This window comes from Ixodes scapularis, unplaced genomic scaffold, assembly GCF_016920785.2.
Source record: "Ixodes scapularis isolate PalLabHiFi unplaced genomic scaffold, ASM1692078v2 PGA_scaffold5__190_contigs__length_132052651, whole genome shotgun sequence".
Classification (NCBI taxonomy): domain Eukaryota; kingdom Metazoa; phylum Arthropoda; class Arachnida; order Ixodida; family Ixodidae; genus Ixodes; species Ixodes scapularis.
In genome coordinates, this window is record NW_024609880.1 from 65,213,924 (window position 1) to 65,225,474 (window position 11,551).

At 48.5% G+C, this 11,551-nt stretch overlaps 1 protein-coding gene across 1 annotated transcript in view; it reads right to left on the reverse strand.

The window, feature by feature from the left end:
* Positions 1 to 9,769, reverse strand: part of LOC115332549 (BPTI/Kunitz domain-containing protein-like) — a 33,741-nt gene extending 23,972 nt beyond the window's left edge. The window contains exons 1-2 of the mRNA XM_029994957.2: positions 9,692 to 9,769; positions 4,122 to 4,298 (exon numbers count right to left, since the gene is read on the reverse strand). Coding sequence (XP_029850817.2) covers positions 4,122 to 4,298; positions 9,692 to 9,749 — 235 coding nt within the window. The 5' untranslated portion in view covers positions 9,750 to 9,769. The remainder of the gene's footprint in view (positions 1 to 4,121; positions 4,299 to 9,691) is intronic.
* Positions 9,770 to 11,551: the final 1,782 nt, after the last annotated feature.

The window sequence follows — 11,551 nt, forward strand, 5'->3', positions numbered from 1 at the left end:
CTTGGCTCGCTTGAAGGTTTGCTGGCCAGTTTATTAAATATATAAACGGAATTAGTTCGTAATATTTGACATGGGGTCTTCCTATATGGGGTACATAGTTTTCTAAATATCAAAAATGAAGCGGAGTTGCCCTTTAAGTATTTTTTTTAACGCGAGAAATGGCAAATTCCGCCATCTTGGACGTTGCTGCTTGTCTGGCAATTCTGCTTTCTCCTCTAGACGTTTGCGATTCTCGGAGCGAGAAGACAGCGAGAGAGGCTGCGCCAAGGCGTTTGTTGCTTGCAATGAGAGGCGAGAGGAGGAAAGGCGCATGGAGCAACAGAGTTGCAACATAGCGGGCGTCTGCTCTCGTGCAGGCAACATTGGCGCATATCCTTTCCTGAATACTCTCCCTCAGGCGCGACCATTAAATTGCAAACGCTCTCCAGGTTTTGAGTTACACCCACCCTCACTAGAGCCTCCCTAGCCCGACTTGATTTCCGCTCCCGCGAGTGAAGCCACCGGACGGCCATGCATCTTGGTCGTAGACGATTTGCGGTTTTGCTAGCGTTACAGAGGCTGGCGGCAGCGTGCTGAAGGCACGTTTTCTACTCGTTCGTCGTCATTCGTCAAAGAATATTTGAGGCCCTGTGTATGGGTTGAAACTTGCCGTTGAGAACACGTGGAAATTTTTATGAAAGCGCAGTGCAGCAGGGAAAGTACTGCGTCTTTGTAAGATTTCGTACTATTGATGTCATTGCCATAAGCGTCTAGATAACAAAACAAAACAACTACAAAAAAACACGCCGCTGATGCCGCCCTTCCGTCGCTACTGGGCACTGTACCAAGCTCGTTTCTGGACCACGAGTGCCGCAAATTAATAATACAGTAGTCAGAGTAAAAGTAAGACGCTGCTCCAGAGGTACGCACGGCTTCACGCACATTGCACTAGCAAAACACATCCACACGGCGCCTAAACTAATCTTGATCGGTATCCAAGCGTGCGAAGGCACAGAGATACAGCACTTTGGCGTGCCAAGGAAGCTTTGACAACTCGGCGAAACTTGCTTTCGACGAGTTGTGCCTTTTTCCTGCGGCACTGCGCTTTCGTAAAATGTTCGATGTGTTCACATCGGCAAGTCTCAACGGTTTCACAGGGTCTTAAAAACCTTCCTTGGCGAATGAGGACGAACGAGTAGAAAATGTGTCTATGGCACGCTGCCGCCAGCCTCTGCAACGCTAGCAAAACAACAAATTCGTCTACGAGCAAGATGGCCGTCCGTACGCTTCACTCGCGCTGCAGCGAGCAAGTGGGGAAGTGCGATTCAGCAATTGTCATTGAGATCACTGATCTGAACCAATACCTGCAGCCATACGGTTCCCGGAGTGGTCGCTGCGCGAGTTTCCCAACTGAATATTCTAGCAGAAACGGAATGAGGGGGGGGGAAGGGGGGGGGGGGGCGACCGCTTTCCCTGGGCTCCCCAAGGTCAACTTTTTTTTAATAAAATCATTGATATACACCCCCCAAAATTTAGTTTTTGATGGCATAGCAAATATTGGGTCGACAAATAGACCTGGGTAACGTTTCCACCGTGTCATATCTCGGCAGACTCCCCCCCCCCCCACCCCTGTATTCTAGTAACGTTGGCATCGGCTCTCTGTTCCCCGATATTGTTTTGGGCGCCGCCATTTTGGTGCTTAGTACAATGCAAACGCAACTGCCGGTAGTCATGATTCAAAAGTGCGACCTCCTCAGCATTAGATTCGGTGTTAGGAAGCTCATGTCATATTGCCTTGCTCTGTCGCGAACTGTTTAGACATCTGTGGAGGACGAAAAAGCGTTTCCTGTGACTTCAGAAAAATGTTCAGATAACTGGCAACCATTATTTTAAGCTCCAAGATGAGTAAGTGTCGTTGCTCTGAAGCGTAGCTTATTTAGCGGCGCTATGCTAACCCGATCGGCCATAGGGTGCTTACATGTCTGTTCGTCTCAGGGTGAAAACATTCATTGTTGCACCGCATTTCACCACAGAAGTCACACACTCACTGTGTGACTTATGCGGTAAAATGGCGTATTAGCACTGGCCAAGGCTACGCGCTCGAGCTAAGTCACACCGGATTGTGCGCACAGCAAAAGACAAAAAAGAAAAAACGATTGAGTGGTAAAATGGTTGAGATGTCACCACTCAAGGAAAATCGCGTGCGTATAAGACACTCATTCGACCACCGATTCCCCTGCTCTCTAGTAGTAATGTAATACGTTTACTAAGAGATGAGATCTAGGGTCGTTGAGAACCTACACTCTCAACAAAAGAGTAGTCGTAGGGTACTACATTTGGGGTAGTCAGAAGTCGTCACAGATATCGCTACCCCCCCCCCCCCCGTCAGTAATACTAAAGACCCCATGGCTAGTCACACGGCATGCAATCAACATGTAGTCACAGTGAGCACCCCCAAAAGTAACATGGCGGCAGGCAAGCGACAGTGGAGCAATACGAGTAAGGCCTTGCGAGCTGGACTTCTTTTTGCTAAAATACGATTCTCAAGTGCGTACGCCCGTTCGCTACCTTCCGTGCGCACTAAAGCACTCCAAAACGCGCATCGAAGCACCGGCACCGCGCCTAATGCGAGTAGGGGTGGCGATGTAAGGGGGGGGGGGGGGGGGGAGCAGGCATTTAAGGGGGTTTGTCCGCGACTGTTTTCGCGCAGCCGGCTGCATTTACTTCGCGGCCAGAAAACATTCAAAGAAGAAATCGTATAGCGACAAATGAAATGATGTCTTTATTGAACAGAGAATCTGCTTGCTGTGCTTGCCGCAAGTGATCCGGCGTTTTCGGTTGACAGCGGCGAGGCGAGGCATCACCGATTCAAGCGGCGTCGGTTCCGATCGTTCAACGCTCCTGCTCACCTGTTAGCATTCGTTATTCACTTTCAAGTCCCTGGTAATCCCCACCACGTCTGTGCACGCACTATTCACCACACGGAACACCCATTTAACTGGCTATGGGACAGCTCCCACTGGGACGAGAGGCCGAGAACCGAACCCTTTGTGGCTGCTCCGTGGAACCATGGAGCGCCTCCATGTTTTTCACTCAAATAAGTAGACACATAAACGCGCGACTCCTTGAATTGGGCGGCGACACGCGCCACGGTACAGTGTACTGGACCCACGGCTATTTTATGGCACCCGGCCGCCATTGCGCTGTCCGCCATATTACTATGATGGCTAGAGATGATATAACTCTACCCAAAGATGGCCGCCAGTGACCGCATTTGGGTCCATAGGCGGAGCTGGTCAAACGCGATCCAGGAAATAGACATAGAGATCAGTGAGCTATATAGTGCTCTAGTTTTAGTAGGTGTCTACCAAGGTTGCCTGTACTCTTTGGCAATGTTTGTTTTCTGCCAGTTTAGGCGAACTGAGCCACACGCCTGTTTCGAACCGGTTCAAATTTGAATAAATGGTAACCAACGCACAAAGGAAACAAGTTTCAAGTACTTTTTGAGATTTTTGAAGTGACTTTTACTATTGAACGGCTGTATACACCTGAATGTTCAATACAAGAGTTTATAAAACGTGACTACCCCATGCTTGTCACTTGCCAATAGGGTGGTAACGCTCAATGGCTCGAGCACGGTGGGTAGTAAAGTAAGCCTCTGGGGTAGTTACAGCCGTCAAAACGCATGATGACTAAGGAGGGTGCTCACTTTTTCTTAGAGTGTAGATTGTAGACAGGGTCCATGTCGAACCATGGGGAGCGTTCGCAATTTTATGGCGTACGCCTCCCGCGCCAATTGGTCGCAAGTGCGCATGCGCTGCGTTTTCGCGTGGCGAGGAGGAAAGCAGGCGGAAAGGCGAAGACACTCGCAGACGACCAACGCGTTGGTCACTTCCTAGCAGCTCGTATTGCAAACGCGGTCCGTAAACCACGTGACCCGCATCGAGCAGTTGGAAAAATTCTATAAAACAGGATCTCTGGTTTTCGTCGCGGAAACTAGCATCATATAGCTTATCGTGGCTTCCACGGCAACGTGTCATCTTCCTCAAACGAGACAAGAAAGTGTCCACCGTTCGCATCTATAGTGAAGCGTTCGACGACACCGAGAGTGAAGCGAGCGAACGGGACGTCGGGGGACTTACGCAGGCACTCCTTCTCGCAGTCCTCTCGGTTCTCGAAGTTGTTGGCGTTCTCGGTGCAGCCTCTCCACACGAACTCGTGGCACTGGGCCGCGCTGGCGTTGTAGAAGAAGCGGCCGCGCAGCATGGCACACGAGCCTACTTCCAGGGGTTGCAGGCACTCGGGCTCCATGCAGTGCCCTCGGAAAAGAATTAAACTCTCCGTTAGTTGTTCACAATCCGTTCCACTCTGAAGGCGCGTTCACACTGGCGGCTAGCGACAGTCGCGAGAGCGACTAGTGACAAGCGACCACCGACGTTCACACTGCGGTCGGTCCGCGAGTCGCTATATCGGTGAGTCGCTTCTCGGGTTCTGTTCCAAACCTTACTCCAATGGACCAGAGTTCCTTCAGCGGGTCGTGTCACGTGACAACAGATATAGAAAAACGCCCGACGCGGGCATGTTTTCAAACGCTAAGGTACAAAACCATTACCCTGGAGTAAGAACAAGTAAATTTTGGAGCACAGCCTGGGAAGCTCTCGGGAGCTAGCCGCCGATTAAGTGCACCCTGCCACAGCTCGGGTTCGCGTTTCGCTGTTGTTTTTTTTAATTTTCGTTGTCTTACAGCTACACACGGGTCATCTTTGCCATACTAAAGAAAAAGGGGGTCGTTATGTTGCCATAGGGCCTTCGGAACTGTAAAACAAGAAGCACGATCGCTATATCGCCATGCACCCGCTCGAGCTACCGCGTCGCAATGCAGTACGTGTATACACGTGAATAAGTAGCATGGATTTGCTGCCAGTCTTAGTTCTTTCTCAGGCGCTCGTTCGAATCAAGTTGCTCCGCTTATAAAGCAATGGGTGTTCTTTAATAGCGCTGACCGGAGCCGCCGTAGAGACCTCCGTGACTCTGTATCCACGGCCGCTACCGCGAACCGAGGCATTGAACGGATGGTCGCTGCCTCTCTCTACAGACAGAAGTTCGGTTAGCCGGGTGCAAACAGACGCGAGGCGCACCTCCCGTCACTTCCGAGGCGCGGCTGATTGGTTCTGCCACCAAGCGACTCGGCAACGAGTCGCAAAATTAAATTCGGTCTGGAAGTGACTGCTCCTGTCGCTTTCGCAACTTGCAATTGTCGCACGACAGCTGCGACTTGCCGGTGTGAACGCGCCCTTAGTCCGCCCGCAGCCAAAACCTGTGATCCGGTAAAGCCGATCGAATACCGGCGGAAGTGCTTTGTCACGACGCTCCTCGTCTTCGTGCATTTGCTATGCCCGATCAGCTACTATGTCTTCTTCTTAATCTTGACCATAAAAAAAAAAAAAAAACAGCGCCAAGCCAAAACCCAAAACTCAGTTTGGGTTCGGCGCATGTGCAGTGGGAGGCGCTTATTTCTTTGGGGCGCCCTCAAGCTTTGGGGACCCCTATTCTAAAACTCTCTATTGTCTGGGACGTGTTTATTCGTCGTATGATAGTCCTATCACATTGGACAAACAAACACTGTCTGCACACGTATTCGAAACATAGATATATGTGAGAAGCAAATGTGCTTCGAATATACTCGAGGCGTGACCGCAAATAATTATGTTATCATGTCTGCAGCGTGTCTTTCGCATTACGAAACTTAACGAAACCTTCTTTTTTAGACCTCATTATCTTTGTTGGACACTCATATCTATCCATCCACCCATTTAGGCATCGCCTCCAGTCCGAAGCGTGCGATTGAATCCGAGTCGACGTCAGACGCTCACGCAACGCTTGTGTCCAGTACATGTGGGGCGATCCATTGTACAATTGTTACAGCAGCAATAGCTAGAACCTGCACATTTTTTCAGAAGTGAATATAACGGTAGATTTTTTTATTGGAAGTAAACTGTGGTCAATTACTATTTGAAGAGGTATTGCGAACGTCTTTGAGTTGAGTTGTAATTCGATTCGTATCATGATTGTTTGCACTGTCGGGTGAAGTACGTCTAAAATGTACTTGAAATACGAAGTAAATGAGGGGTTATGTATGTACTTCAGGTAAAGTCATAGAGTTATAGAGTACGCTACAAGTTCAACTGGCGATAGTGTCTATGCGACTTCCGTGACGCAAATTGAAGCAGACAGCAACCAGTCTACTTTTCCAGTCTTCCTGTGTATTCCTATGGGAAAGCGCGCGTGCATTTTGTCTCTTCGCCGGAAAATAACACGGAACACTTTGGTTATTTGGGTCGTACCGAATAGTATGTACCTTGATTAACATTGTAAGAGTGAAATTGCTTTTGTTAGCGCATTTTTCTTCATCAGTGACCGATGTTTAACTTCGCTACATTTCAGTCCCAAACGGGTGTTCCGCAGCATTTGTGTAAAAACAAGCGACGATTCGAAGCAAAATTACAATAGAAAGGAATGTAAAGCGTGTTCAAGGCTCGCCAGCAATCCGGTGACGCTTATATATTGATAATATGCCAGTCCTGTCACTTTATAAAAATGACCCCGTCGTGCATGAACGGATAAAAACATTCAAAACGTAGGGAATAAAGTCCGTGGGCTATAAAAGTTTTCTCTTCGTATTGTTTTCTCTGCCGGGCAGCTTTTATCGGGCACTTGTTCTCAAAGATTTCGAGCGTGCGAGTGATATTTTGAACGTAGAACAAGCAGCTTCGCTCAGAGCAGAAAGAATAAAACGGTACTTACTTATTTAAAATAGGAATAGATTATGTGGCCTTCAATAAATTTTGATCGTATATGCACGTGTAGTTACTGATCCGGTGTTACTGCGTAGTTCTTGCCGTCTTTCTTAATTTCCAGATGTTCTTCGTTTGTTTGGCACGTATATCCCCCACGCTGAAAAGCGCCGACGTCGTGTTCGCGCTAACAGTGTCCGACAGTGCACATAGATACACGTACGAAGCTGTTTTAGCACCGTTTTTAATGCGATGAATTTGAAAGAAAAACACCGTAACTGACCAATTATTTCGTCGGCCTGACTGAGAAATGTTCCAAGTATACCTAGTACGTACGAATTATTCGGGATATTTGCGCTTATGATCAAGCGCAGAGAGAAAATGCACTCAGTTTTTCCCATAGAAATGCATTACCGGAAGTCAATTTTCGACTGGTTGCTGTCTGCTTCAATTTGCGTCAGCACACTAGCGCCACTTGAACCTCTAGCGTACATTATAATAACTCTATGGGTAAAGTAGTAAGTACGCCGGGTGCAATGTACTTGAAGTAAAATTCTATAAGCACAATGTACTGTTAAAGTAAAGTACATCTTTCATGGCCTTTTTAGCTAGTATTCATTTCCCCAGAGACAATCGTGGGTGCATCAGTTTTTTTCGGATATGGCGGCAAATATTGGATAAAGTCAAGCGGCCACGGAAATTGTTATTGTCAGCAATGGCGACAAATTCAGAAGTTCCTCCGACTTTTGAATTTGGTGCCGCTTGCACAGGCGTTCACCAAGGGGGGCCAACGTAGTAGGAGAGACAGAGCGTCTGTTGGGTCAGCCACCAAAGCTTGCGCAAGCAATCCTCTCGCTGAGGAGTGTCCTCTCCTAATTATATTGCCCGACCCGCTTACGGTCGGTTAAGTAGCGAGAGTTATAAATAGTTCTGGAAAGCCGACGTGCCTAGTAAATGGAGGGATGCGTAGCTCTGCTCGCTCCTCTGGTGAGGGTAGAATATGCCTGTCAGATTTCTTCGAAGTTGAGAAAATATACTTTGAAGTCGGGAGTTGTACTTTCCTCGGAAAGTACCAGAAAATATCTTGTACATAGTCGGAGAACATACTTCAAGTACAAGTTTTCTAAACCTACTTAAAGTTGTATTTTAAGTACAAGGAATCTAAAGTTCTTCCCAACACTCATTTTATGGCATACTAATATACTCATAGTACCCACCACAAACTATATTTCTCCGCGAAGTGCTTGTTTTGGTTTCTATGAAGTGTGCTCTAAGACCAAGTTCTCCGATCTCGCGAAAATTTTTTAGAAACAATCTTGAGCAAAAATGTACCATGAGCATGTTTCTTATCCCACTGCTAAAGAAAGTATCTAAATGCCGAACCTTGTCGCAATCGTGTCGGCTCTAAAAAACCTAAGGTCTTTCGTTTTTTTTTTTTTTTTTTTTTTTTTTTTTTTTTTTTTTTTTCTGAATGTACTTGGTAAAGTTAACCCCAGAAACCTAATGGGATGCAGGAGCTCGGCAAATGATCAGGCTGAAAGAACAAAGTGGAAGCTCCTCCTACCTTTTTCCACTTTAGCAGAGCGAACGTTAGAGAGAAAATCGCCTCGTCTCCAGGGCTCGCTCTGCTAAAGTGGAAAAAGGTGGGAGGAGCTTCCACTTCACTATTTACCTGTCATCGACTATACACCTATAAAAATGCAATATGCGCTGTGGCTATGAGCATGAAGAGACGCCATGCTCAGTGCCAAAGCGCAGCAGTTTTTCTAAGGTTATTCATATTTTCAGCCTCGTCCTTCACCGAAGTTCGCTCATTGCTGCGATTGGCTGTATATCGACGGCATTGCAGAAAAATAGACGCCCAAAAAACTTTTACAGCGCACGCAAAGCTAATCAAGAAAGTGGCGATTAATGGCAACCTAGCGGTTGTTTCGTGAAGGCCCCTATACGCACAGTTGCGTTTGAGAGTGTTTCACTGCATTGCGGCTGCGAGAAACCAGGACATCCCTTCTTCGTATATCGCATGCCAGGCCATTCCTTCAATTGGGTACCACGCTTCATACGAAGCACAGATGTGCCAGCGACTCGCTCTCGTTTCTCGACGTAATGCAGTCAAATCTAAAGCCCTTTCATGTTCTAAAAGGAGCGCAAGGTGCGTCGATGCACGAGGCACGCGCAACGCGCAGCCCTTGGGAAGATCATTCCGGCCAAACAGTGGCGTCACTAGGGTCAACAACCTGCCGCAACACCCCCCCCCCCCCCCCCCTTTGTGATGCCATTGCGGCACAGCGCAGCACAGTTAGATTTCAGACGCCATGTTCTTCCCAGAAGTGGCGCGCGGCACGCGTCTCGAGCATTCGCACAACAATGGGTGACGTCACTTTTTCCAGGATAGAGGGGCTTTAGTCAAGCGCACTCAAACGCTCTCCTACACAAATGTTCGTATAGGGGCCTTAAGGTTTGGGCAGTAGTCAAACACTCGTTTTTCTTAACAGATTATGATATCACGATAAAGTTACATGAGAGGAACTTCTAGCAAACCGTTACCGTGTTCCGCGTACCTCACTCTCTCGTGACTGCGGGGTGCGCGCTTAAAAGCATGCTTCAAAGGCTCCGGTAGCGCTGTACGCGGAACACGGTAGCAACGGTTTGCTAAAAGTCACTAATTGTGATTTGTAGTATTGCGAATACAAGCGAACGCAAGTACCGTGCGTTTCCGTTAGCGTTGCGTGTTCCACACTGCGCGTGCCGGAGCCCAAACTGCGGTCCTGGATTGGCGTGTGGCCACGACGCGCCTGCGCAGCGTGGAGCAGAGGCTAACGCAAACGCTCAGCGCTTGCCTTTGCTCCCATACGCAATTCTAAAATTCTAACGTTTTCCTTCGGTAGCGTGCGCGCGAGATCTGCAAACACCCTTACCGGCGACCCAAAGGACCACGATGACCCAGAGAAGATCCCTGTACCGCTGGACCGACATATTCGGTTCTGGCCTTCCGCTTCGGCCGTCTCCCGCATTGTGGGCTCGAAGAGAAAACTTACGGCACAGATGCTCCTGTCGAGAGTCACGGACCACTGGGAGGGACACGACGTCTCGTAAATAAAAGGCACAGATAAAGGGAGCAACAGCTCCGATCTGCCGTACGTCGTCTGGAGCGAGGATTGTTGGCCATGTATATATCTTACGCGTGTCCGCAACGCCTGCGGACAAGCCGTTCTCAAATCTAAGGTCGCGGTCATACTGCTCGTGCATACATACATGATACGAATGACACGCCGTTCGCTGCGGAAACGATGACAAAATTACCTGGAGACGCGCCTCAAGCATTGTTCGGAGCATGTCTGCATTGCATATACGTGTGCTTCCCCGAAGATGTCTAAAGACAGTTTCTTTTTCCCGTCCAATGTGGCGGGAGCGACGTACAAGGACGAAACAGACCTGAGACAGTCTGCAGACGGTCTTTTGTATGATGTGTTAGCAGTGCAACCGGGGCTTAAGAAATTTGGAGCGTATACTTTCCCACAAAGCACCCGGCTGGAAAATAAGGAAAGCCGAAAGGGTGGCTAAAAGTGGTTTGATCGCAATTCAGAAATAATTCAAAGTAACTGCGTAAAAACCGTTTATTTCGCTCGGGCTTCGTACATCTCCCGGCAGGGTTGCTGTCGGGTTGAAGGCCCCCCGCGCAGGCGCAGTCGTGCGCCTTGCTACCTTAAAAACGCGCGCGAATAAGGACGCGGTTCCTTCAGCTCCAGTAAAGCTGCGCCATCTCACGGCGTTTGTCAGAAAGGGGGAGCGAACCCGGTTCGACACACTTGCTTCGCGGCGTTCGGACACCTCTCTCTTCTTCCACCGTGCGTGCAGGTTGTTCCTGGACTTCAAATTGTTCTAGGTGGTGCCCAGAACGGGCACGTCTTGAATTAGTTCAGCAGTATTTTGGTACAAAAAGAGAAGAGAAGAAACCCCTAATTTTTTTTAGAGCGCAGCTCTTAGGCGCCCGTTTCGGGCTTGAGCGGCGTCACCGTCGCCGTCGCCGCCGACGTCGCTGTCGCCGTCGGCGTAACAGCGCGGTGCATTATGGGTAAATTTCCCCGCTAAAGTTAGCGGAAAAATTTCCCCGCTAAATCTAGCGAAAAAATTTCCCCGCCAAATCTAGCGGAAAAATTTCCTTGCTAAATCTAGCGGAAAAATTTCCTCGCTAAATCTAGCAGAAAAATTTCCCCGCTAAATCTAGCGGAAACATTTCCCCACTAAAGCTAGCGGAAAAATTTTCCCGCTAAATTTTGCGGAAAAATTTCCCCGCTAAATCTAGCGGAAATATTTCCCCGTTAATCTAGCGGAAAAATTTCCCCGCTAAATCTAGCGGAAAAATTTTCTCTGGGGGGTCACGTGGCCCCCCCAGGTCACGTGACACCCCCCCCCCCCCGAGGTCACGTGACACCCAAAGGTCACGTGACACCCCCGAGGTCGCGTGACCCCCCCCCCCCCCCCCTTAGTACCCTTCTCTACTTCTCCTCAAGAGCTGCGCTCTAATTCGGCGTTACAGGGAGTTGTAAACGGCTTTTACTTTTTTCTTTTATTATTTATTCACAGATTACCCCGCACTGCCCGGAAGCGTTATTTCAGAGAAGTTATAGTTCAGAAGAAAAAAAAAGAATATATATATATATATATAAGTCAAAAATCCGTACTTGCGGAGTTGCTATGCTAGGAGTTTATTGCATGTATTACGACAGTACGCCCAGAAGCTTGGCTTCGTCAGGAGGTGTATGTCATCTCCTGAC